Source organism: Crocodylus siamensis, chromosome 3, assembly GCF_052110815.1.
Source record: "Crocodylus siamensis isolate JL-2025a chromosome 3, ASM5211081v1, whole genome shotgun sequence".
Classification (NCBI taxonomy): domain Eukaryota; kingdom Metazoa; phylum Chordata; order Crocodylia; family Crocodylidae; genus Crocodylus; species Crocodylus siamensis.
The window spans coordinates 106613922-106641558 of record NC_143397.1 but is presented as its reverse complement, the minus strand read 5'-3'; the positions used below and the strand labels follow the sequence as shown (position 1 = coordinate 106641558).

General features: G+C 47.4%; 1 protein-coding gene across 2 annotated transcripts in view; it reads right to left on the bottom strand.

The window, feature by feature from the left end:
• Positions 1 to 287: 287 nt before the first annotated feature.
• Positions 288 to 27637, bottom strand: part of ABCA1 (ATP binding cassette subfamily A member 1) — a 116402-nt gene continuing 89052 nt past the window's right edge. For both annotated transcript variants that reach the window (XM_090038922.1, XM_090038923.1), the window contains 25 exons: positions 27202 to 27250; positions 26646 to 26759; positions 23461 to 23609; positions 22866 to 22990; positions 21775 to 21873; positions 21149 to 21338; positions 20904 to 20998; positions 19622 to 19654; positions 19085 to 19190; positions 18026 to 18100; positions 17255 to 17424; positions 16095 to 16272; positions 15577 to 15692; positions 15340 to 15484; positions 14939 to 15062; positions 14225 to 14354; positions 13184 to 13304; positions 12020 to 12082; positions 10621 to 10727; positions 9992 to 10133; positions 9256 to 9390; positions 5172 to 5275; positions 4918 to 5010; positions 4205 to 4448; positions 288 to 3658 (listed from right to left, as the gene is read on the bottom strand). In XM_090038922.1, coding sequence (XP_089895048.1) covers positions 3518 to 3658; positions 4205 to 4448; positions 4918 to 5010; positions 5172 to 5275; positions 9256 to 9390; positions 9992 to 10133; positions 10621 to 10727; positions 12020 to 12082; positions 13184 to 13304; positions 14225 to 14354; positions 14939 to 15062; positions 15340 to 15484; positions 15577 to 15692; positions 16095 to 16272; positions 17255 to 17424; positions 18026 to 18100; positions 19085 to 19190; positions 19622 to 19654; positions 20904 to 20998; positions 21149 to 21338; positions 21775 to 21873; positions 22866 to 22990; positions 23461 to 23609; positions 26646 to 26759; positions 27202 to 27250 — 3048 coding nt within the window. In that variant the 3' untranslated portion in view covers positions 288 to 3517. The remainder of the gene's footprint in view (positions 3659 to 4204; positions 4449 to 4917; positions 5011 to 5171; positions 5276 to 9255; positions 9391 to 9991; positions 10134 to 10620; positions 10728 to 12019; positions 12083 to 13183; positions 13305 to 14224; positions 14355 to 14938; positions 15063 to 15339; positions 15485 to 15576; positions 15693 to 16094; positions 16273 to 17254; positions 17425 to 18025; positions 18101 to 19084; positions 19191 to 19621; positions 19655 to 20903; positions 20999 to 21148; positions 21339 to 21774; positions 21874 to 22865; positions 22991 to 23460; positions 23610 to 26645; positions 26760 to 27201; positions 27251 to 27637) is intronic.

Here is a 27637-nt window from a genome sequence, read left to right as displayed (position 1 = left end):
TATTTAAAAAACAAAACACTGTCACTGAAATTGGAGAAGGGTAAGGATCAAGGTGGGGTGGGCCAGTACTACATTCTTAAAAGTATGTCCCTTGTCTGCACCCATCCTGGTTCCTATTTTAATCCCTAGATCCACCCAAACTCTGCAGGACAGGACTCAAACCTGGCATTTTTAAAGACATGGGTGGGTGTTTGCATTGTAGTGAAACTCTTCCCAAGCCAGGAACAGCAGACTACAGTGCAGCTCAACAGTAAATGCAAATCAGTGAAACTTATGTAGACCAACAGTACTGTTATCGCTTTATTTTTTTTATTTAATACAAGGTAATCAAAATGCCTTTTTAATACTTCACATAAACAGTTATTAGCAAATACAAATATATATACTTTTTGCTTCAACTGAAAATGTCCATTGAAGGATTTAACTTAGAAATTTCTGTTGTGAAATCTCTAGATTTTGCAAAGTTACTAGATATTCCAGTGCAAAAATAGATCCCATTACAGACAGCATAAAGTGCTTGGAATGAAGGACCAACTCTATCTCCTGGGAGAGGAGAAGCAAAAACACCCACAACTTTATCCTGGGGAAAATATAACATGTAGAGTCCTAGCTGAAATACAATTAGGGAAGCAACAATTTATTAACAGCACAACAAGTGGTAACATTGTTTTAAATCAGTAAAATGCCCTCAGTGTAATCTATTATTAGAGCTGTTCACAGTCGTAACACATGTGGCACTTGGGATCATTTCAGCTGACACCCAGCTAGAAGGGCAGGAAAAAAATCAACTGAAATAACTTCAGTGAGCAGCTGACTGAGCAGCACGTGAGAACTGCAATGTCTGTATGCCATGCAGATCAAAACAGAACAAAAAAGCCTTGCCACATTTATGGTTTTGCCAGGGACTGAAAAGCTGTCAGACAATTTGGCTATCCTCAGTATTTAGCACAACTCTTCTTTGTGTCACAGAATCCAGGTTATGCATCAGTTTACTAATGCTACAATAGCAGTAGGGTTCTTCAAGACTCCTTTTTGGCAGGGTTAAGAGAGAGAATCACATAGTAAATACCCTTGGTGTGGCATATGAACCAGTACAGCAAGAAACTGCAACCATTTATATGGACCTAAATGCAAATACTTCCACCCTTGCCTTTCGGCCCCAATTCCCGCTGAACTCACCAGTAAGACACCATGGCTGGACTGAATCCATAACTTCAGTTGTTCCTGGTCAGATTGTGACTTAATGCCAACTGCAGCAGTGGTTTTTAGTGGTGTTAATACAGCATATGTTCCTTATTCATATGGTGAAGGATTGGGCCTACTATTTCTGTAAAGTGCAGTGTATATTAATCTCCTAGCTCCTTTGTGGGGATGTTTTAGGGCAGTCTCAAACTGAGTCCTTGTGGGTATGCTATGAGAAGTGAGGTATGCCTTCTACTTCTCTCCTCTCCCCCTTTAAAACAGTATTTTACACTTAAAAAATATAACGCACTATGAAAAAGGCACTTTGGCAGAGCCAAGATTAGGTCTTATTTTATGCCAGGGCAGGATACAGTGAGGACAATGCTAAGAAATTAGCATTTTATGTATTAAATTGAAGTTGTCAATGATCCCAAACGTATGTGGAAAAATCGCATTACCTAATGGTGCTAGGTAGTGTGTTTCAGTTTCTGTCACTTCTCATATGTCTTAAAAGATTCTGGGGGAATTCCAGAAAAACATCTAACCAGTAAACTACTCTTCTGGTACATGAGCACAAGGAGCTAAAACAGAACTTCTGCATGTGCTAACAGGATAGGCTCAGCAAAGGACACAAGGCACATGAACGAGACCAGTCAGTAGCACCGCTCACACGCTGTAAGTTAAACCTGTTCCTGAACCTAGGCCTAACTGTTGAAACAAGCCTAAGGTGCCTGCTGAATGCATTACTGGAAACATGTTCCTCATGCCCTAGAGAGAACTCCGGTTTAGCAACAGGACAGTCAGCCATTCTCACCATTAAAAAAAAATTTTTGCTCTGGGAAGGTCTGAGTCTCAGAATATCAATGGATATCCCAATGACTAGCTGTTCAGGGGAAACTTTTAAAAAGGTGCTTTTTCCCCACAAACAAGAGCTAGGGATCAGATAATAACTAAAACACGTTATTACAGAATATTACAGAAGCTGAAACAGTAATCATGTCATCTCCACATAGGAAAATCTGAGGTGAACTTAGAGTAACTGACCCCAGGGATCACGGTAACTGCTAGAACACAAAACCTGGAACTTGCACAGATTTCATTACATATCTATAACAAAACTAGCACTGAAAAGAGACAAAGCATAAACACAGTGATGCAGGCATAATGTAACAAACTACACTATGGCTACACAGATCAGATGGAAGCATTTTCATACCTTAATCTTGCTATCTATTTACGGTCATAAATAATACTGTTTAAAAAAAAATCTACATCTCTTCTGGTTTTAGTTTAACTGGTTTGGTAAAGCCAGAATTGGCAACACATTTTTGCTAAGCAATAACAACTTTAGATGCTGGGTACCTTTCTGATACCAAGCAGGCATGAAAGGGCAGATAGTGCACATCAGAACAACAGGCAATTTGCTCATGGCACTAGCAGCATATGCAGCCAGTGAGACTGCGGCTGTGGTCTAGTCCCTAGTTTTGCTTCTCATCCACTGCTCTCCACCAGGTGCTCGTGGAGCTGCTGCAGTACTTTAAAAAGGAATGGGAAAGCACTTGTTTACAAAAACCCCAGGTAAGAAGTAGGTGATTGGTCACAATGCTGGTGGGACAGTCCCCTGCCTTTTGCAAAGGTTGGAGTTTTGCGAGCTACCATCCACTGCAGCAGATGGCGAAGGATGGGCTAGTGAATCCATGTCTACCATCTAAGTACAGTATTGCTTTGCAGCCTATGTTTATCACTGATTGACCAACACAAACCTTGAAAGAGGAGCTAATCAGATGTGTTTTTCACAAAATAAGGCCATGGCACTGGGGCGTTTGGTGACTTCTGGTCACTGGCTGTTTTGGTGCATTCATTGCCAGCAATGGATGCAGCACCAGGGAATTTACACTCCTGACATGAAAAAGGATTGAAAGAGTAAATGTGCATGCCAAAAATATATCAATAAATAATCACTGGCCATGATTCCTCAATGAGCTATGGTTGCAACCCTAGTAAAAAAAAATTAAAAGATGGGTAAGAACAGTATGGTTGAAAGCCCACGGCCTCCAGTGGGTGCCATACTACAGTTTCACAGAGTTAGGCTGTAATAAATGAGATTCAAGTCTTTCACTTGAGAACAGTACAACAAGGCAACAACTCTGGGAGGCACTGCCTCTGTAATGGAATTTTTGTTTTCATTGCATTGAATTGCATTGCATTGAATGGTTATCAGTAGAGAGTCCAGTTTGTTTCTTTCCTCCCGTGTTTCCCCTTGGGAATATCCTATCCCATGCAAAGGAAGGCTGCTTTTCTCTTTTGCTTGTCTGGTCCTTGCAGACACAGTGGCTCACACATAACTTTCTTTCACCTTCTCATCTTGCAGAAAGGAATTTAGCTTTGCAACATCCACAACAGTCTGGTGTTTGTGCAATGACAAGTCCTTTGTGTGGTCATCGTCACTTTGGTCCTTGGCAAAGTTTACAAATACCTGCAAGAGAAAAGGAGGGCCAATGGTCCCTTTTGAGTTCTGCTTTGTACAGGATACTTTACAGGATCCATGTTTACCATGGATTTATTTCTACTTTTATTGAAATAAGGGGAAAAGTTCTCCCTTTAGCTTCAGTGGCATGATGGCTGGGCCCCCCAGCATCCACCTCCCTTTTTAGAAAGGAAAAAGTCTGAGGTGGGGGGATCTCAAGCCTAAAAACTTGGCTACCTTCTCAGTTGCTCTGTCACCTCCATGCACTGTGTTGGCTTCACCTGTCTGAAAGGTACTTTGGAACAAACTCTCCTTTCAGCCCAAACCCACTCCATGTCCTCTCTTCCAACCTCTGGTCTCTCTTTTTGCCTTTCAGCCTTCTCTCCCACTGGCCCTAAGTCCTGGAACAGGCCTCTTGCTGCCTCTGCCAAGAATCTTTGAAAACTCTTTCCTAGAGAAATCTTTCCCTACAGACCGCCGTTCCTTTCTAGGAAGTTTATTCAGGGATTCTTGTACTGAAAAAAGAATTTGGCTCACAGCTTATGGGAAACTTACTTGGTCAAGTGTAGTCTGAGAAACGGAGTAGTCTTCTATGTGAAGTCTCTTTTTGTTCTGAGACAAGACACTGAATATCCTGGCCAGGGAGGATGGCGAGGACGGGAGCTGGTACTGAAGCATGTTTCGATGCTTCTCCTTTAGAACACTGCCTGGGAACGCAAGCCCGAAGAAGTCCTGCACAGGCGTCAGGTCGGGGTTTGCTCCCGCTATCCGCACGATGATGGTGTAGCCATCTCCAAACCTGAAAGCAGAGTGGGAAACACAGGAGGGTGGGCAAGCTGCTTTCCAAGAACAGAAGGCACTCAAAATACAGGGCCATCTCCTGAAGCCTGAAAAGCAACAAAACTGGGGGCAGAGTAGTTGAGGGGGCTTACAACAGCTGCAGAGGGATGAGTTGGAGCCTCACTCTGGACTTGGGTGACAGCAGCCTTCAGTCAATCCAGCTGTAAATGGGCATGTGGTTATTTAGGCTGGGGAGTCAAAGACAGCAGCTGGATGTGCTGCTGTCCACACCATTCCTGTGTGTGCCACTGGCTATGGAAAATGGTGTCCAGTGGGCTGTTCAGCTAAGGCTGGCCTTTGACTTGGAAAAGCAACAGGAGTAACACAGTAGGAGAAAGATCAACTCTTCACCCAATAGCTGAGAACACAACAGAATACAGGCTACTCCCCTTACAGTTCTGTGGCAGAAGCAAATTAAAGGCAGTCACCTGTTCTTCAGATGCTGGACGCTTCCCAGACACCTGAACCGCCCATTGACCATAATTGCCATTCGAGTACACAGGGCTTCACATTCTTCCATGCTGCAGGCAAACAAAACAACATTTAGCCCCGGACAAGACAAACACTTACTGAGATCACCCATCTGTATTTGCAGAAACAGCAACTTAACTGAAAATGAACCTAGACCCCATCAAAGCAGACCAACGCAAGTAGACACACTGCTATAATGAGCACTACATGCCTGTGAGATGTCAGCACCACTGATCTGCCCTCCTTGATGACACTCAGAGCACAGTTCCAAAGGAAGCGTCGTGCTTTGGGATCCATTCCTGTGGTTGGCTCATCCTGCAGATGACATTTGATAAATCATGTTATGTAGTAGCCCACTACTGATACACATTGTAATCCTGTAGAAAGTAACTGAGTGGAGAAGAGGAAAATGGCAGTGAAGCCTTTTCCTTTTCTTTTTAAAATTTAAAAGTGTGATACTTCCACCCCATAATTGAAGTTAGGGGGAAAATTTTTTAGATCTGCTCTATAAATGGTCCCAAACTGGGGAAAAAATGTTGTGAAGATTGTTGTCCTTCCTCCTCTCAGATTATGAAAATCTGAAATTTCACCAAATTTCAAAATATCACAGGACACTTAGCTACTGAAACCAGCTAAGGCAGAATGGGTACCCTTTTTCTTCATCTGTCATAGATTACATACTGTATTCACTCAACTATAATATGATCCCCTTATAATTAAATTCTATACCTATAAAATTTCTAAATGTGTCATAATTTTCCAGGTATAGAATCTAACTACTGGAGGTTTGCCTTCAATTTGTCTCACTCCCACTGCTATCAGAGGGGAAAAAAAATATAGGGGATCAGGTAGCCCCCTTGTCTGCTACCCCACCCCACTGCAACCCCTTCCCCCTCTCTTTACTGTCAGACTCTGCTGTTACTGAGCGCGTGGAAGCGAGGGGCAAATTTGAAAACAGACCTTGACATAAACATACCTGTAGTAATTTGCATATATGCAAATTACTAGTTATCCACAGACTTAGTTCTGATGCATTTTACCTTTTTTTTAAACTGCTGCAAGTTTTAGCACAGCTACTCCATCAACACACTTTTAAGCAACATTTTTTTTTTTTTACCTACTTATATACCTTTTTTTTTTTAAATTTTGTATCCGAGGCCAAATTAGTCAAAGCTAATTCCAAATCCAAGAGTCCAGAACCACAAGTGGCCCTACTACCAGCAAATATCCTCCATCCACACCTGGGGCTTCAGACATTTCCAAAACCTTTGGCGGGCATCCTACTTGCAGGCCCAAGCCCTGGGGCTTGGGATTCAGATGCCCCTGAGTTTTGCTTGCTCTTAGCCATAAGGCTCTTGGAGCAAGCAAGGGAGGAGGCTCCCATTTCCATAAACTGGGCTGAAACCCGCTGCACCTCAGTGGGTACTGAACCACACCCGGAAAGCGGTTCTCCTACAAAGCAGTTCAGGAAAGCTACTTTCTTGGACATAGATACATGGTATTTCCCCTGCCAGGTTAAGAAGCCGTTGCGCTGATCTGAGCCTTATATACAGTATACGCTATGCTAGATATTAGTCTATCTGTGATGGGCTGGCTTCAGGGATGATGCTCAAGGGCAACCAGCACGGTTTCATTAGGGGCAGGTCACGTCAGACCAACCTGATTGCCTTTTATGATCAGGTCACAAAAGCATTGGATGCAGGTGGACATAGTCTTTCTGGACCTCAGCAAGGCCTTTGACACCGTCTCCCACGCCAACCTCATTAAAAAACTAGGCGACTGTGGCACTGATGCGTACACAGTCGGATGGAGTGCAGACTGGCTGAAGGGTCACACTCAGAGGGTGGTGGTGGATGGGTCATATTCGACCTGGGGACAAGTGGGCAGCGGAGTCCCCCAGGGCTCGGTCCTTGGGCCCACACTGTTCAATTTCTTTATCAGCAATTTGGAGGATGGAGTGAAAAGCAACCTGTTTAAATTTGCTGATGATACCAAAATTTGGGTTGAGGTGAGCACGCTAGCAGGGAGGGAAAGACTGCTGCAAGACCTGGATAGGTTATGGGGGTGGGCTAGCAAAAACAGTGTTTCAATACTGACAAGTGCAGGGTGCTGCACTTGGGCAGCAGTAACTAGCAGCACCCTTATAAGATGGGAAACTCCCTTCTTGAGAGCACGGAGGCAGAAAGGGATCTTGGAGTCATTACTGACTCCAAGATGAACAAGGACTGACAATGTGAGGTCATGGTTGGCAGGGCTAACCGCACCTTGTCATGCATCCACAGGTGCATCTCAAGTAGAGCCAGGGAGGTGATCCTCCTCCTCTATGCGGCACTGGTCAGGCTGCAGCTGGAGTAGGAGTACTGTGTCCAGTTCTGTGCGCCCCATTTCAGGAGGGATGTGGACAACACTGAGAGGGTCCAGAGGAGGGCCACCCGCATGATCCGGGGACTACAGGGCAGACCCTACAATGAGAGACTGCGGGACCTGAACCTGTTCAGCCTTCACAAGAGAAGGCTGAGGGGCGACCTGGTGACTGTCTACAAACTCACTAGGGGGGACCAGAAGGGTTTGGAAGAGACCTTGTTTCCCCTAGCACCCCCTGGCTTAACAAGGAATAATGGCCACAAGTTGTTGGAGAGGAGGTTTAGATTAGACATCCGTAAGAACTACTCCACAGTCAGGGCGGCTAGGATCTGGAACCAACTTCCAAGGGAAGTGGTGCCGGCTCCTACCCTGGGGGTCTTTAACAAGAGGCTTGATGTGTACCTGGCTGGAGTCATTTGAGCCCGGTTTTTCTCCTGCCCAGGCGGGGGGGTCGGACTTGAAGATCTACAAGGTCCCTTTTGACCCTACTTCTATGATTCTATGTTGAACAGTACTGTAATACTTTTATTTTGATTTTTATTTATCTAAATTTTCTGTATCACGCAAAATAAGGGTTGGGGGGGGGGGTGCGTGCATGCATATATACACATACACACATGCCCACTTCCTCCTCCAGCCCAGCACACTGTAGGCATGGGGGAAGTTGCTGTGCTGCTGGGATGTCAGCCTGCTGCCTGGACCCTGTGCACAGCACCACAGAGCTCAGTGCCCACTTTCCTTTATCTTGAGGTGTTTGCTGCTCCCCCGCCCTGGTTTCCCCATGCTCTCCGGCAAGGAAACCTGCCCCCTACAGCCAACAGTTTGCTCTGCTCATTGGTTCCCACCTGAGTTTGCAAGGAAGGACCTCACTGGCTAGCACCCTGCAGCTGGGAAGGCAGGGGCAGGGACAAACACACACAGAAACACGCAGTGCACAGCCCATGCCCCTGCATTCAGCCAGTGCTCAGCAGAAGCCTGCCCAGGCACTAAGGCACCAGCCTATTCTTATGTCCGCTTTCAATAAATTGTGATTCTTGATGGAAATATGTTTTCGTTGATCTGTGAGCATGAGGTGAAATCGATGTTCGTTGACGTTAATGGATAAAAACTGAATCAGGCCAAGCCCACACAGATCTTAATCAAATGGCCTGCACTAAGTTATCATTGTGCTAGGTCCCTATCAGTATGTTTTCCCAATGTTTTATAGTCAGTGTTGGCTGTATTTAATCAACTTTAAATTTGGTTTCCATTACTGAGCACATGGTGCTATTGGCAGCAGTTTAGTGATAGCCAATGTATGCAATGTGGTTTCCTTGTTTGCGAATGTAAGATGAGGAGCTTTTTACCCCTGTGCTGACTAGTGGGGAAAACCTTATCTTATATTTGAGTAACTGTTAACACAGATACAGAGGGCTGGATCCTGGCATCCTGTGGAAAGAACTCCCAGGGACAATATTGGAGTTTCAGGTGCTGGTCCAAGTTCTCTGTGAGTCTATACCTGCAGTGCCACTGTCATGGTAGCTGATGGTTTTGGCAAAATATTCTCTGGACTGAATTCCCAGGAACAGAGGCCCAAAGTTTGTGCCATATCTTGCCCTGTATTTTCAACTGTAACTGTATTTCTAATAAGCTCATTTGTACCTTTAAGAAGAGGCTTGATGCCTACCTGGCTGGACTCATTTGAGTCCAGTTTCTCCCACCCAGGTGGGGGGGGGTTGGACTTGAAGATCTACAAGGTCCCTTCTGACCCTACTTCTATGATTCTATGATACCTGTAAATTGGGCTTTTGCACACACAAGTGACTAGTGTTGCATCTGGATTGCTATTTTTTTGCCAAATGGCAGAACTACGTTGACTTCAATGGGTACTGGATTGAGATCTTGCTGTTGTGAGTGAAAGGAAGGGGTAATACAAAAATGGTTGCACTCACCAGGAAAACCACCGGAGGCCCTCCAATCAGGGCAATGGCCGTAGACAGCTTGCGCCGGTTCCCTCCACTGTAATTCCCAGCATATTTTTCTCCATATTTTACAAGACCAAGTTTACGAACTGCCCAGTCCCCGACCTGCAGGAAGAGAGGGCACCGTGACCTGACATGAGGACAGCAAGGACTCCTCGGCAGCAAAGGGATGCAATTTTCCTGACTCTGGTGGGTCCTGCCCTGCTGGGTCTATCAACTGGAAATACCACCTGTGCCAGTCAGTGCCAACCGCCAGCACTACAACTGTGGTCTCTCAGACCAGGGTACTGGATCATGGGATATAGCACAGCTCATTCCCCATTGAAGGCAGGAAAGGAGAAGGGCTATTTGCTCCTCTGACACCTAAAGGTACCAGTGCTGGCAGCACATCCAAGGCTGGGCACCATTGTGCAGGAAGCCAGTTACGCAGCATAGTCATTGCATAACACTTGACACAAATTTACTTTGTGGCCCCAGTAGATAGCCTGAAAGGAAAACCACCCAATATTGCTCAGGGTCTTACACGTTGCCAATATCGAGTTGGGGCTTTCAAAAGACGGGGGGAAGAACTTCAGCTGAGATGAAATAGCACAATGCATTTTACACCAGATTTGGCCCAAAGCCCCTAAGTGGCCTTGTCCAACATGTTCATTACATGTGCCGGGTCCACATTTCACCCGCCAGCTCAACCCATGGCCATGCTTACCTTGCAAACTTCTTTCTCCGGAACGCCTCTTAAGAGTGCAAATAACTCCAGATGCTCTCTTCCTGTCAGCAGCTCGCTAATAGCATCAAACTGAGGGCAGTAGCCCATGTTCTGATGGACTTCCTGGATTTTAGACAGGATGCTGCAAGGCAAGACAATATCTTGTTAGCCTTTTGCACTCATCCATTGCCATTTCAGGTACAGGAGACAGGAAAGGAATGAGGCAAATGAGTGATTTTTGAGGTGTATGACCCTAACTACTGAGGTGAATGTGTCGCTGAGGCCTCAAAGCAATTTTGGACAAAGTGAATTCATTCTGACACATGACTTAAGTGTGATGGGACCCGTTTTCATATACACCCAAGTGATTTAGGAGTATAAGTCTTGTTTTCAAAAGGGGCACAATGCAGTGTTGAACTTTTCAATGCATTTTAACAACACAGTTTTGAACTGTGACTCACATTCAGCAAAGCACTTAAGGCACATGCTTAAAGCTAAGCAAAAAGGGTGTCAAAAGTTTTAACCCCAGTGTAAGGGGTGAGACTGCAGCACAGCTGGAGACAAATATCAGGAATTTTCTTTGCATACAGAAGAGGGGAGTATCAAGACTTGCAGGATCTTCCTCTAACCTGTTTCCCTTGAGAAAAGCTTCTCCCCCCGTCACATCCGTGTCTCCAGTTAGCATCTTGAAAGTTGATGACTTGCCAGCACCGTTCACTCCCAGGAGCCCAAAGCACTGGAAACATTAAAAGATTGGCTGAGCACAGGCAGATGGGAGGGTGTTGTGCGAGCTGCAGGATCTTTATAAATGAGACTGATGCATGAGATGGGAAGAGGCCGCCCTGGCTGGCTTCAGAGTCAGGGAGGAACAAATGTCTTTGTAGTTGTGAATGCAATGAATTGGATCTGAACTTCATGAGACGGAATGAACCTGAATTCCTGCCACTGTAGAGTCACCCTCAGGTTAATGCTGAGGTAATGAAGTTAATTCCAAACACAAATCATTTGGAAGGGAGAAGTGAACAAACTTTACATTATCTACCTACTTTATGAACCCTTGTCATTGTAATATCTGGGGACTTGAGAAACCTTAGTGTTTCTATCCTAATACCCCACAGTGAGGTAGTAGGGTGCTGGTGCCTATCCCTGTTTTTACAAACACAGGGATTCAGGCACTTCCCCAAGGTCACATGTGGGGAGCCTGTGGTTAAGCTTCTAACTGCCTTAACCCTAGGGCTATCTTCCCTCTTCATTAACAACTAACGTCAACGGCTGTGTAGACAAAACAGGGGGCATTGGTGCACGACACTTTACAACGGGTTAAATACTTTTGCACTGCTTTAATGGTGTTGGTATTTGCATGCGTCAGTGGGGTACTGCGCAGTAATTTCAGCCACTGTAGCAAATTCAGCAGCGTAATGCACCTTAAATGACTTGGGGCGCAACAAACTAAAACTCCTCCAAGGAGTTTGCTGCCCTACAGCTGTGGAGCAAAGCACTGGGCTCTGTGCAGCTCAGGAGCTCTGCAGAAAGCCTGTGCAGGCAGCCTGGCAGTAGCCCGGGAAGGCAGGCTCCGCCCAAGAAAAAAAAAAAGCAGAAAGCTTGATCTTTTTTTTGCCCTGGAGCCTGCCTGCCTAAGCTGCATGGAGGCCTGGCGCTTCCCTCCGTGGCTGCAGTGCCCCCCCAGGACTGCCTGAGGCAGGTGCCTGTGGGTGGGTGCTGCCACTGCTGCGGAGGGAAGCATCAGCCCCCACCGCAGCCCAGGGACCGCTCCACCCGCTGGCAGCCCGCCCTCCCCTCCCCACCACTAGAGAGGCAGGTAAGTTCAAATGTGTGCACAACACAGGGGTTTAAAGGGCCCCAAATTGAAGCAGTGTTTTAAAAAATACACTACTTCAATGTAGAGCCCCCATTTCATCTACACACACCCAAAGATGTCAATGCCTAATTCTACTTGTGGTTTCCAAGCGCTCTGGAACCATTCAGCAAAGCCAAATGCACTGATACATGTGATCAATTGGCAGTTACCTCTCCAGGGGGGATGCCAACACAGATCCTGTCCACTGCTGGTTTTCGCTTCATTCTATAAATCTGGAACCAGAAAAAGTGAATGAGCACAAGGTAGGTGAGAGGGGAGAGAGGGGAAGTCTGAGCCAGAACTGCTGCCCAAGGTTCAAGTCCTGACCCCCTGTAGTGGCAAAACTCCCAAAACGCTCCAGAATGAGCAGGTAAGGGCACCTTTTATTAGCGGATCAAGCTGTACTAGCTAGATTTATGGGAGTCACTAGTTAATTGGGTAGCATTGGACAATGAAGGGAGCTTGGCTTTGAAGTCTGCAGCCAGGTAGGCTGAGGCTAGTTCTCAGCTGAAAGGCACTGGCCTTGCTTCATGGACTTCCATGGTGCTACCAACTGAAAGCCTGGCCCACTGTGCCCGATTCAAGCCTAAATAATGAATTCCTCAGACAACACCATGGGCATGTAAGACATGCCAAAAAAATCTGTGGTTCCAAGCATGAACAAAATGCTGGCATCCAGTGCACTAACTGATGGCACAGAGCAGCATTTTTTTGCATCTGCAAGTGATACAAGTTTGGGGCTTGATTCAAAGCCTATGGAAAGCAGTGGGAGTCTTTCTACTGATCAGGCCCTCAGTGAACTATGCTGTTCTGGGAGATTCATAAATGTTTGGGTTGGAGAGGAGCTCAGTAGATCGAGTCCGACCCCTGCCCTGGGCAGGGAAGAGTGCTGGGGTCAGACGACTCGAGGCAGGTGTATGTCCAGCTTCTTCTTAAAGACCCCCCAAGGTAGGGGAGAGCACCACCTCCCTTGGAAGCCCTTTCCAGATTCTGCAACCCTTACTGTAAAGAAGTTCTTCCTGATGTGTAACCTAAACCTCCAACAGTTTGTGGCCATTGTTCCTAGTTACTCCAAGGGATCCCCTGGTAAACAGAGCATCTCCTATTCCTAACTGCCCTCCCCCTCACCCTGATGAATTTGTAGGCAGCCACAAGATCACCTATCAGCCTTCTCTTACAGAGGCTAAAGAGATCCAGGTCCCTCAATCTCTCCCTGAAGGGCTTTGCCTGCAGACCCCATACGAGTGGCCCTCCTCTGAACCCTCTTGAAGTACAGTGCCCAAAACTGGACTGTCCCCCACCAGTATTACTAGAATGGGCAGCCCCTCTCTCACCTTGGTCAGCTCCTTGATTTCGAGGATGTCGCTCTGTCCTCCACCACTAATTATCCTCTGCCTCTCCCTGGTCACATCCTCATCCTCATCGTTCAGAGGGGGAAGCTTGGCTTCAACCGGCCTTTGGAAAGAAAGAAATAAGGGGAGAGGCCTACAAATTTAATGCACTAAATATGAAAGACACAGTACTAGTCCGCATCCACATCTGGGAAGCCCCTGAATGTCTGAAGTTCACCAGCATACAATACACTCCTATGTGGACAGCTAAAACAAAGACCACATCCCTCCTCCATCCCCTGTAGGACTTCAGAGCAGGGCTTAAATGCACAGGCTTCATGCTGACTGTTGGTGCACACAGCTGAATTCCACCTATGGCCAATGCACCTAGGATGCTTTATGCTTAATTCAGAGATTCTTTAAGCACTTCACTGCTAGATTTAGGCACTGCATAACACTTGACAGAATAAACTCCTGTGTTATATGGTTACTGCTCCATTCACAGAGCCTTCTCCAGACAAATTTGATTTCACACACACTGCTCCCATTCAAAGTATTATAAACAAGGACAAACATCCTGTCCCTGAACTATTACTTCAGACACTTTCGTTACACTTGGGTGACTCTTCTTCTGACAGAAATCTGCAGGGCAAAATAGCACTCGGTTCATCTAGCGGAAATGTTTGCTTGTGGTATGTAGGGAGATCGACTCTGAGTTTCAAAACTGCACCAGCAGTGCAAGCTTTGGGCCTAGCTCATTGCCCTTTGGAGATGATGGAACAGCTGCTTCCAGGGCTCGTCTGCACAAGCATTTTTTTCCTGCGGGTATCTACAACTGGTTGCAAGAATACTACTGTCAGTGGGAAGTCACTAAGGATGATCTGATGCTCCTGGCTGGATCTTCTGCAGCATGGCTCTGACTGCCTCACCCCATCTGCTAGTGGTGCCGCCAAAGCCACTTCCTCATACCAGACTCCAGAGCAGACCTTAGGCTTCCTTTCCCCACCATCCCCCAAAGCCAAAGCAGTGCAGATCAAGTCCTACCTTGGCTTGATGAAGAACCTGTACTGGATGAGCACAGTGATGAGGAAGAAGACCACACCTTCCACAGCCATGGCAAAGAGGTTGCGTCCCACCAGATCCCAGGACAGAGGGGACACAAAGCGATTCTCACCTGTTGAGATTACCAAAGTGCAGAGTCAGCTTTGCAGACACCGAACCAATAAGGTCACAGGCTGACCCAGGTTTGGTCTGCACATCCATTGTAATTTTAGTGATGCCTGAAGATCTCTGCTGTGCTAGGCATTGCACATACATAGAAGAGACAGCCACTGCCCTGAACACCTTGTGGCCATATAGACCAGACCAGCAAGTGAACTATATCTCCAGAACCCACAGTCAGTGCTTTTGCCCAAAGGCTATCTTCCTTCTCAACCCTTTTTTTTTTTTTTAACTCCCTATTTTAAAAACATAAAAACAGCTCACACCTTTGTAATTCAAGTTTTTACATACCAGAGAGCTGTTCCTCTCTGGCTCTGGTAGTGAACCAGGGAGGCTACCAGCAGGTTGTGGACAGCTCAGATCAGATCTCTGTGACTGCCTGAGGCTGGCACCAATCCCATTAGGTCCTGTGAGCTGAGCCCTCAATAACCAGTGATTTTAGTGGAAGTGGAGGGTGCCCACTTGAATCAAAACCAGGCCCTTGACAATTTGTCAGGGATCCCATGAGGATTGGGTGGGAAAGGGGTTATCACTTACCAAACCTTTCTAAAGCATCTGCCATGGCCTGATTTTTCACCATGTCAATGAGGCCCCGACCCAGACAGAAGTGGGGGAAGATGAGGAAGACAGACTTGAGGATGTCATTGATGTTGTTCAGCTTCTAATGGAGCAAGAGTCAAGCACAAATCAACCTTCCTGGAAGCTTACTGAGGGTTGAGAACAAAGAACAGATCCCCACTAGACCCCACCTGAACCCACTGCTGGCCTCATTCCCAGGCATCCCTTCCATTCCCAGACCAAGTGTTAGCTCCTTGGAATTAGCTGCTAAGGGCAATGTAGAACCAAGGGAAAGACACTGCCTTAAAGCTGGGATTGCCAGCTACGTTGCCCAGGGGTAGGGGGGGAGAAGACTGGGGGGAGAAGAGGACACAACATACATTATTGGTGAAAAGCTCGAGTACAAAAGTGGCCACACTGCCGTTGATGCCAATGAAAAGGTTCACACTGGTCAGCACTACGTAGGCAGTGCTGGGGATCTTGAACACGAAGGAGGCGGGGTACATCAGTGGTGTGATGGACCACCTGGTAAGCAAAAGGAGATGGCATAAGACAAACTCATTCACAGCAGCCAGCATGCTGGACCTCAGGAATGGCTCTGAGAGGAGCAGCCTTACCCATAGAGGAAGAGCAGAAGGGCCAGCACGGGCAGGTTGGAAGAGGAGACATAGGACTTCTGCTGGAAGCAGATGAAGATGATGATGACCAGTGTGGCAGGAACCACATAGTTGCACTGGAAGAAGAAAGAAATGGCTCTGTTGGGAGTTGCAAATGAAAACCAAAGGCACCTTAGCACTGTGAACAGTGGGTAAAAGGGAGATTACGGGAAAGCAGGACAGAAAATTAAAATATTTGCTCCAAAAATACAGCAGTGCCTTATAAATGCTGATTAGAGGGCTTCTTAGCAGCTTCACATCTTGCTTAGTTCAGCAAACCTATACTAAGGTAGATCACACTCCCATGGAACGGGAAATAAGTCAGCGATTATTTTCACCATAATTTCTATGGAACAGTGTCTGCAGGCCCCAGGTGACATGGGGGTCTCCACGGGGGGAGAAACATAGTAAGGGGTGAGATAAGGCATTACACGCATTAGACTCTGGTCTGAAGGGCGAGTTCATGGATGCCATCTTACCATGTCCCAGACAAAGTTTGCCAGCCAGTAGATCAATGGCTTCACCCCACTGATGAACTGCAGGTGCTTGGCTTTGCTGACACGTTCCTGGATCAGGAAAACTACGAAGCTGGCAGGGACAAAGGACATGGCGAAGATCACGCAGATGGAGACTAAAACATCCACTGATGTGGTCATCCTGGGTAGAGAGAAGTCAACAAGCCCTAATAAATCACTGTCTTATCCTGATCCCACCAGAAAGGAGCTCCCTCGCTCTGCACTGCTACTCAGTTCTGCTAGCCTACTTACTCTATGTGCATAGGGGGGAGGAAAGGAGAGCAGTCAGCCTGTCAGGTTAAGACCTCTCATGGGCATGTTCACTTTTAAGGCCCCATAGAAATGAGAGGTTTTTAGCGCATGTCTGTGTGGCCAGGGTTCTCCAGAGTCTGCAGGAACCAGAGGTTTGGGGAATGGGAAACCCCTGAACCGAATGGTAAAGAGACTGGGTCTTACTGCTTGGTCTGAAAAGCTACCAAGACTGAGAGGCCTGGGGTGTGGGGGTGGGCGTAACTTAGAGAGACTCGCAGGAACAGAGCAGCAAGGTGTCCCAGCAGAAGGTTCCTTTTAACAGCTGAGGAAGAAGGAAACTCGCTGAACAGCAGAGAGGGGAGGAAACCTAGAGGTTTCTGACCTAAGCCCTGAAAACACTCAAGCATGTGGAGGCAACAGTGGAGACAGGCAGTGCTGTCCTGTCTTGCTCTGTGTAGTTCTCCATTCACTTAAATGGAAACCAAATGGTTTTTAGAGCCTTGACAAAGCCTGTGTGTCTGGATCTCATCTCCCTCAAGAGAGGGACTATATGGCCCAGGGCATCTAGCTCCGAGCTTAAGGAAGAAGTGTTTATGTTATTGAGGTGTCCACAATGGGGGCCTAGGATAGCTGGGCTGAGACATCCCATGAAGAGGTAACAGCCAGCCTGAGTATAGGGGAGTTAAAGAAAGAGCCAGTGTGCAGACTGCTCAGAAAGGGCTGACCCTGACACCCAGTTAATGGAAGTCTAAGAACACATGGACCCCTTGTGGTGGATGGCAAATACAGCAGCCTGGTGAGCATCCAGCAGGGGATGATCTAGCAGAGAGTGACCCTCCCATTCTCCCCATCACCACTGCATCAGGACGTACAGTGCCACTTCAGAGAGCTGCTGCTTCGTGAGGTTCAGTGGGTGGTTGTAGGCGGTGATGCCGTAAGCGTTGGGGTTCTTGCCCCCCCGGAGGTTGGCCCTGAGGATGGCATTGTTGATCACATTCAGGAAGGAGCCGATGGCATGCCAGCCCTTGTTGTTGAACCACACCTGCAAAACCAACATTCCAGTTTCTGCGGGGCTGCCCCAACAGAGGGCCAAAAGACAGAGCAGCTCTTCCCAACTTTTCTCAAGCTCCTGTCTACCATCTTAGAGACACAATACACAGTTTGGTCATGGGAACACTCATGCCAGCCAATTAGCTCAGCAAGGGTGACATCCCCTCCATCCACAAGAGAAGCCTAGGATTCTCGAGAGATCTTAGTCATGGGAAAATGGTATTACAGCGCCATAGGAATCTAAAGGACTACGTATGCTAGGGCAATATGTTTCCCAATACCCGTGTGCAGCAGTCACAGCCTACTCATTTCCAAGGCCATGACTTGACAAATACTGATGTCAACAGGCAGTTTCAGGAATTTCAATGCATTTGGGACTGAGTTCCACGAGCCTCCTCTCTCCCCCAGCTTTCTACACAAAAAGCTGTGCTATTTTCTCTGTCTTTATAAGCAATTTGGGCAGAAGGCTCTGCTCTGAGCACATGTGGGACAGAAATCATGAGACACCACTACTTAGGAGCTGAACTTCAGTTAAAACACAAGGTTACCTGAGCCTGGGCTCAGTGTGCTAGGCACAAGAGGCAAGAGTTTACCTTGACATTGTTTTTTGTGTCCAGTCCTTTCATGAAGCTTGCCAAGCTATTCAGAAACCGATCTCCAGAGCTCCCCTGTGAACAGCAGAAGATTCACTTCAGTCATTGCAGCACAACGCAACAAGCACCTTATTTGTACAGCTTCCTTTCTGGCTCAGTAACAGATTCCCCATGTAACTTTAGGTGAGTCTCTCAAGGCCAACATACCCTCTGAATTCACAATGCACAGCACTCCAAAGTGGGAAGAGAGCAGAGGGAGCCCAAGAGAACCCCAGCACTGGCTTAGGTTTTAGCAATTATTAGCTAAGCATGGAGCACAATTTTGGGGAACACTAGTTCAAACATGGTGGCTCAGAGGTTATTAGGGAGCTGGTTGCAATTCTCTGATTCTCCAAGGTCATCTTCCCCGTGGTGTATGTCAGAGCAGTTTAAAAGCTGCTCTAACCTATGCTGGGTGGCAACTGCTCTGGACTGGGCACAGAGGTGCTTTATGCTGGATCCAGGGACGTCTCAGCTGACTAGACCCTGCTGTGTGTACCATACCCATATGGGAGGCTCCACTAGAGTGAGTGTGAGAATCTAGCAGAATAGAGGATTTTTCCAGTTCTCTCTTGTGGCTCATGGGGCACTTCAGGTGCCCTTGCTCACATACACACATGCTGAGCTGGGGTCACTGACAGTAAAAGCTGACTTTCCTAAGGCTTTCATGCTGAGTCCCCTTTGCAACCAGTGGGAGTTTACCCGAGTGAAAACAGTATTACCAAAGGGCCATGTCCACTTCAGGTCATCTTCATGATACTTTGTCCTCAAGATTAGCAGGTATCCAGAGACCTTAGTACCTCAGTGGCTGTTCCCAGACAAAGCAGTAAATTCCTGTGCCCTTTGATGTACTTATACTGGCTCAGTACCACCCACGCTAGTCCAGGTGCAGGGACTCTCTCTCAGGCAGCAGGAGCTGAAGTTTTTAAACCTAAGGGCTTGCTTCCTGTAGACATCTCACCCAGGGGTGCCACTGTCACACTGCCACAGCCTCAGAGCTGCAGGGACACCACTGCTCACCTTGGCAAGCTCCAAGATCTTCTTCACCTGCCTGATGGCATCATTGACTTCATGGCTTGGAGGAAGCACAAGGGAGCTGCTGGCACCCAGGGAAAATCCTCCGTACCTGAAGGCAGAAAGGGGGAGTCAAGCACAGACTGATCAGACACACCCTCCAGAAAAGGCTTCCTGTTTCTAGGAGCCTAGGAACAGTATCTAAGCTAGGGGCCTTTGCTAGTCTGATACTGCTAACAGGGATTGCTCATACCAGCAGGCACTAGATGGTAGGCACATACAGGATCGAGCCCTTGGGGCTCTGAGGGCACCCGTGTACCCCCAACAGCTGGGGAAAGGGCCAGTCAATATCATAGCTAGTTCCAGCAAGAGGCTAAAAAAATGAATCTGTTGCTGACATATTTCTAGCAAGCTTAGTGTGGAGCACAACTTCATTTTTCAAAAGAAGAATGATATTTATAGGGAATAGTGTGAGTGAGAGAGAGATTGAGTTTACCAGTAATAAGAAACCCCAAGCAGCATAATGGAGGGGTGGCAACTCACCTGAATTCATTCACCCAGATCTTATTCTTCAAGCTATGGAGATAAAGAGAAGATGCTATTTATAAAATGGGCTACCAGTTGGACCCAGCCTGAGGCCAAAGGCACTGGGACCATTCACTACTGCAGGGCAGATTCATTCTGGTTTAACTCCAGGGACATCAGGTGCATGACACTAGAGTTTGCCAACCAGTGTACCATGGCACACTCATGTGCCATCAGGCATGTGCCAGTGTGCGGCGGCATTTGGGGCTGGAGCCACACCCCCCACTATACCACAACCAGCCAGACAGGGAGCGTGGTTCCAGCCAGTGATTCAAGTGCTGTGCCACCAGCTCCCTGCCACTCTGCATTTGGCCACGTGCCACCCCTAACCCCCACCCCCTCCACGTTTGGCTGCTCCCCCCCTGTTGGTGTTTGGCTGGTATGCTGTGGGTGGAGAGGCCATGTAAGTGTGCCGTGTAGAGAAAAAGGTTGGGAAACGCTGCACCCCTGGAGTTTACCCTGCTGCTTTTTAATACCTAAGGCCCACTCCTATTCCCTCTGAACTGCCACTGACTTTGCTGGCAGCAGGATCAAGTCTGGGGCACCAAGCAAAAGTGGGTGTCAGGGTCCAATCTGGTGGCAACCCAAGCCAAAGTTCTGGGTTGGTCAGTAACATTCATGTTACTGCCAGTGTATCACAAGGATATGGGAAAACCAGGGACTTCTTAGAAAATGGAAGCGGACACGGCAGCTTTAGACTGGACTTTTCAAGCATCTCTGCTTAATTTCTAGGAAAAACCCATGATGGCTGGTTGACCCCATGGTAGAAATAATTCCTGCTGGGTCCAAGAGGTTCATGGGAGCCACAGCCATAGAGAAAGCAATGAATGCTCAGCCACCTGGTCTGAATATAGGGCTAGGCCCAAAGCCCATTGAAGCCAATAAAAAGGCTCTTACTGAACATGGTACACTTTGGGTCAGGCCCATGAAGGGGATGCGACAGAAGCAGCATGTCACACCCTGGTGTGTTCTGAACAGGTGTAAATAAGTCCTACCGAGCAACAGCAAGTCTGTACGGGAGTACAGCACAGGTTTCTGGGCCAGGAGAAAGAGTGGATTACACTCCTTAAGACTCCCCTGGACTCGCATTTCAAATTGGCCCACAGTTTTAAGTCTTTTCATTCATCCCTGCAGGAGTGTAATGTTGCAAGAGGACTTTGGCTGAGGCTCTGCACAGGGGTAAACTGCATCCTATAACAGCTGGCAGCAAGCAATAAGGGGAAATGTACATAGTAGGCACCTTTTCCCAATGATTTGTGCGTAGGTCTTCACCAGATAGTCCGATATGTTCCGGCCTGTCAGGTTCTGTAGGATGTCAGCAGTGTTTTGCTCTCTCTGGGGTCACAGGCAGGGGAACAAAAGGACACTGAGTTGGGTGTGCTTTGCTCACATCCCACCTAGAAGCCAGTGCCAACCCCTCAGTTCCCTCCCCAACCCCAGCCCATGGGCCCCAGTGAACTGGAGAACAGTCAAGTCCCTTCTTACCTGCGGAGGAGGGAGTCCCCCTGCACCAGGAGGGCACACAGGCAACATCTTCTTGATTTGCTCATTGCTGCACTCACAGGATGGGGAGGGATTCTCCATGCTCCAGTTGCCATTCAGGAGAATGTCCCTGACTGCATCAGGGACTAAAGCTGTGGTCCACTCCTTCTGCCCAACGATGCAAGGAGTGTCTCTGAGCCACAACAGAGCCAAAGCAAAAATGCCATATAAGACTGGCTTTTTAGAAAGTTTTAGGCAATAAAGACAATGAGTGATGGCTGGGACTTGCTCAAGTGCTCAGCCTTGGGTTCACACAGTCCCCACTGAAATCAACACCTAAATTCCACCACTGAGCTCTGTTACCATTTAAATCAAAAGAAAACTCTTCATAGAAGCAGGCCAGCCCTCAGCATGTTGGATAATCACACCCTAAGCTACAGCACCTTTCTGGGGAACTCAGGGCTTTAATTCAGCTTCACAGTTCTCACAAAACCTGGTACCACAAAGGCATGGGTTCAAGTGTACCCATAGTGCCAGCTCTGTCTTTGAGGTGACATGCAGTCTTGGGGAGCACAGTGGGCATGGGGCTTCCTCACCCTTGCATCTGCTGTGGCCTGGGTTTTACTTACAGAATGGATTGTCCTTGCATACAGCGAGTTCCAAAGCCAGGCTCATTGATAAGAGCATCCAAAAGCTTCTGCGTGCCTGCATCCTCTGGGGCATCGTTACTAGGGGGGAGTCAGAGACAAAACATCAGGACCCTGCGATGGTGTACACCAAGCCACCCAACAGCAAGGCAAGGCAAAGACACAGGGAAAGGGTCAGGGGAACGAAATGAGGGAAGTTTTCTCTGGAGAATGTTCAGGCACACGTGTATACACAACACACACATGTATACACACTCTCCCTCTTATTTCTGATTGTTATTTAGCTACTTCCAGACTTACCTAAAACCTTGAGGGAAAATTTTCCAAGGCACAGATTGAACATGCCTGCCCAACTCCCATTGAAAGGCTATGGGAATTAGGTGTCTAACTGCCTTTTGAAATAAGCCTTTGAAAATCTCCTCTCCAGTGGGAAGCTCAAAGCACCAACATGCAATCAATGTCTGACTGCTACCAAACATGACTGTCTCAGTACGGCTGGCAACAGAATAAATCATCCAAGGGCACCTCCACATGCCTGTACCCACCTTACTGCTCTCTGCATAAAGGTAAAGGTGAGCTGGCATGCTGGCAGCTACACAATTAGCTGAGCAGTTCCTAATCCTTGAGAAAGCTCTGTGAAGCCCCGCGCAGTCAAACGCAGGGGGTAGGAAGAGGCAGAGTAGGAGTGAGGAGCCGCTGCTGCAGGACTTGTCTTCCTCCCCAGGAATATGCCCTGCAAACATCATCCCCACCTGCTGGGAACAACAGCTCTTCCACCTATGGATGTGGGAGTTACCCACGTATACACAAGCCCACAAACTCCACTGAGTAACTGTGGCCACTACTCTTGTGGAAAGCAACTCAGCAAAAAGCTTTTGCTTCCTTTTCATGTGATGTAGCAGCAGAGTGCACTAAGTTCTATGGAGGGAAAAGCATTATTATAGACCCCCTCCTCTTTTTAAAGCAACATAAAGGTCAGTAGTGTCTTTCAGTTGCACTGTTTGGTGAAAAAGGAGATCAGAATTTGCAGGCACACCCCAGCTGCCTGGACCCCTGTATCATGCAAAAGGTACCTGATAAAGGTGTACTGCTCATCATACATCCATGGCTGCAGCTCCAGGCTGGGGTATTTGCCAAAGGGAGGGACAATCAGGCTGAACATGAGGGCAATGCACACGAAGACAGCTGGCAACACAATCTGCAATCACAATGGAAGAGGAACAGTTGCCTTAAAAGGGGTGTTTACAGACTCAAAACAAAGAATGCCTTGAACTACAGCTGGCCAGGAATATTTCAATGAAATTTTCAACCAGGAAGATCTCTCAGATGAATCCCCAAGGGCACAGCATGGGAGACCCAGGTTCAAACTCCTGCTCTCTGTAAGGATCCTGAAACTGTCTCCCCCACATCCTACACCTGAGTTCAGAAGTATTGGCTATTCTCTGATGGGTCTGTCTGAATCTGACTTTTCCACAAAAACATTCCAGAGGGTCTCAATCCTGTTCTGACACAGAAAAAAAACACATTTTGGACCCTTGATGTTTTTGCCCAACAGAGGATCCCTTTGAGGCCAAGCCTGGGTTTACGTCAGGCCATGGCAGCCCCTGGGAGGGACCAAGATAACCAGATCACCTTCCAGGGAACCCCAAAAGAGCCACCAGGTCTCACCTGGGCAAAGAAGCCCTTCCGGCTGCGCTTGGCGATGAGCAGCCTCTTCCACAGCAGAGCAACAAACTGTTGCTGGGTGAGCTTCCAGCCTTTCATCTGGTAGGAGCCTTTGCCATCCATCCCGCTGAGCAGGTCTGTCTCTCTGGATTCTGCCAACAACAATCACCAGATTTCCACGTGAACAGAACAATAACTTCTCACTCATGGGCTGCTTCCTCTTGGGAAGGGAGAGTGTGTGCGCCTGAGGAGGAAATGGGGCAGGAGAGAGGGTAGAAAAGCTGCACGCAGCCTTACCTCTCTATCTCCTGGCTCAGAGCAGGGTCAGGCCACCCAGCACTTAAAATGCTGCTGCCCACAAGAGCCCTGCACTCCTGCCAGCAGCTCTGAACTAGAAGCGACAACAGCACAGTCTTCTAGTAATGAGGGAAGCAAATCTCAGAGCCTAAGCCCGCTGATGACACATGCCCTGGTATCTAACCCAACTTCAAATCTCAGGACTTGTTGCAAAAGTGCCCCAGCAAATAGGGACTGGCGCAAAGGTACAGAATAAGGGGAAAGGTGTCAGAGAGGATATGCATCTATCTATATTTATTCTCTCTGTGAGGCAGGAATCAACATACACTTAGGCTGAGGCTCTGGAAACCACCAATGGGACTAATGCCACATGGACATCAATCCCTAATGCATCTGATGGTGCAGCTTGTGAAGCTGAGGTTTCTGAATCCATCTACTCATTAAGACCTCCCACATGAAGAGGTGGCCCTGAGCCAAGACATTAGTCCTGAACACCTGCAAACACTACAGAAAAACATAGTTCTGGAGCTCAGCTTTTCAGCCTAGTGCCACCCTGAATTATAAGGCATCAAGTAGCAAACATGGTGGTCTATCTATTCTGAGAATGGGAATATAAACCTGGCCTTGGTGAAGGGCATTTTGAATTTCAAAGGGCAGGTAAATACTGATACAAGAGTAGGAAAATTTAACAGCTGAGTTACAATGTGCTTTAGGAACAAAGTTATTGTGTTGATGTCACATCTCCATATTCAAGATATCACTGTGGATACTATATCAGTATAATGAGCTGGGCCAGTGCCCAATGAAAACAATGGTAAAAGCTGCCTGTTGACTTAGTGGGCTTTGGGTCAGGCCCCATAACTCTCATTCTGGCAAACTGCCTCATATTTGTGCATTAGATTCTTCAGGGTCTTACCACCCACCTCATGCGCCCGACCATCTTCTAGGCTCTGAGTGCCTCACGTTTAGCTGACCCCCTACTTGGAGCGGACCCATTAGCCTGGGGGTAGGGCTTCCACCATCCAGGGTCTGAAGTGATCCTGGCTCTGTGCCCCCTGGGAAACACAGGCCTAGTAGCCCTTGGGGGTACTCGACTCACTTCAAGAACCTGGTGTGCTTCCCTCAGTCTGAAGCACAAATAGTGGTCTCCCTTAGTCAGCCGAACCAAGGGGACCCCAAGGCATAATCTAGATCCACTCCCAGTAAGTCTCCCACACAAGGTACAAAGGAGAACTTTATTGGTTACACAGAGTAGGTCTGGAATAGGGTACACGGTTGGGCAATATCAGAAAAATCGCATAAAGCAAACAGGGTGGCTGGGTATCCTTTGATCACACATTTGAGTTACTGCAAGCTATATATCTAGTTAGATCTCAGGTAGCTTACTCACGAGTATCATCCAGAGGCAGGTGGAAATTCTCTCTGGAGGCAGGCAGTTTACTGACTGTCTGAAACTTGCTCTCTCTCTTGAAACTCATGATCAAGGAACTGCCTGCCTCCAGAGGGAATCTCCACCTGCCTCTGGATGATACTCATGAGTAAGCTACCTGAGATCTAACTAGATATATAGTATCTCAGTAACTCAGATGCGTGATCAAAGGCTACCCAGCCACCCTGTTTGCTCTATGGGATTTTTCTGATATTGCTCAACCCTGTACCTTACTCCAAACCTACTCTGTGTAAGCAAAAAAGTTCTCCTTTGTACCTAGCGTGGGAGACTTATTGGGAGTGGATCTAGATTATGCCTTGGGGTCCCCTTGGTTTGGCTGACTAAGGGAGACCACTATTTGTACTTCAGACTGAAGGAAGCACACCAAGCTCTTGAAGTGAGTCAAGTACCCTCAAGGGCTGTGTTTTCCAGGAGGCACAGACCCAAGATCACTCCAGACCCTGGGTGGTGGCGGCCCTACCCCCAGGCTAGAGGGTGTGCTCCAGGAAGGGGGTTGGCTAGACGTGAGGCACCGCCAGGGAGGCACTTGGAGCCTGGAAGGTGGTCAGGTGCAATGAGGTGGGTGTCTTTGCGCAGGAGCACCCCCTACTGGCTCGCCACACTGGAGCTCAGCTTTTCAGCCTAGTGACACCCTGAATTATAAGGCATCAAGTAGCAGACATGATGATCTGTTTATTCTGAGAATGGGAATATAAACCTGGCCTTGGTGAAGGGCATTCCGAATTTCAAAGGGTGGGTAAATACTGATACAAGAGTAGGAAAATTAACAGCTGAGTTAGAGCGTGCTTTAGGAACAAAGTTATTATTGTGTTGATGTCACATTTCCATATTCAAGATGTCACTGTGGATACTGTATCAGTATAATGAACTGGGCCAGTGCCCAATGAAAACAATGGTAAAAGCTCCCTATTGACCTAGTGGGGTTTGGGTCAGGCCACATAACTCCCATTCTGGCAAACTGCCTCATATTTGTGCATTAGATTCTTCAGGGCCTTACTGTGCACCACAGATCAAGTCAGGATACATAATTCTGATTGCCTGACTGACTTTGCTCCACTCTCCTCGGCCATGACCCATGAAGGAAAATAGGGATTTAAAAATATCCCGCCCAAGGACAGAACAGCCAAGGTTTCAGTCCATCAGGGATTTTAACACAGCATAGAAACTAGTAGCACATTCACTGGAAGGAATTTTGAAAATATATTCTTCTTCTGTAGACCTACAACCTAATGCGTATGAAATCGATGAACTCCTTTGTGTGATGCTGCTTGGCTTTTTCAATTTCTTCCTAACATCCAGGTTCTCTTGTATTGCCATTTGCCAAACAATACAGACAGGGAACAGGTTTTTTCTAGAATTACTGTTTTTCAATGACAGAAGAATAACTGGGCAGAGAGAGAGACACCTGCACTTATTAAGACATGGGTCCTTCCAACTCTACCTGGGTCTATGTCTGAATCATTGGGGTCAAAAGCATCGTCTTCTGTGAAAGGACGAAGGCAGCTCTGTCTGTCTCCAAAGACCCGCCTATTCCTTCTTGCAGGTAATGTACCATCTAAAAGGTAACAGTATGTATTAGTTGTCTTACTCTATTGAATAAAGACAGCAAACCAGCTTAGGTCTCAATGAGATGTAGAAACTGGGAACAGAAGTGTTTACAGCTCTTACATGTCAGCGACAACATTTATTTTATGCATGGACCTAAACAGAGGCCAACAGACTACAAAGATTACAGAGCTGAATCTGAATCTGTGGCTAAGTCAGAAATGGAACTCTCATGTTCGCTTATTTCCGCTTCCTTGCTTTATTTAAATCACTAGACCCCCTTATTTGCCCAGTGACTGCATTCCTTTTAACAGGAATTCACCCCAACCAGGAATTCAGCCCTCCATCAGCTGCGTTCATTAGCAGATACATAAAAGTCCTGTGTCTAAAGCAGTACAGCTAGAGCTTGCATGACACCTGTGGCAATGTGGGCCTGAGACAGCTGTGCTCACCTGATGTCTCTGCATCCACCCCACTGTCATCAGCCACTTTGAGAAAGATCTGAAAGGCAAAGAGAGGTTACAGTGGAAACCAGAAATGATGCACGACAGCAGTGATGGGCTGGCAGAGATAATGTGGGAGATCCTAAGATTGCCAGGGGAGTAGGCAACATGCCAACATGGGAGAGAAGGGTCATGGTATTTGTTCCCTGGATGAGAGTGACTGGGGGAAATGGGGGGACTTCATGGGACACTGCTTTGCAGCCGTGACTATAGTGCAATTAGTGACACCTGACCACTTACCAACAAAATGTGCCCCCTAGAATTCTGATCATGGAGCTTGGGATGCTATTTTTTGCTAACAGCACACGTGCTCTCTTAATTCTCATGGATGATGGCATGCAACACCCACGTTCATGTACATTATGAACTTTTTTATTTATAGCAC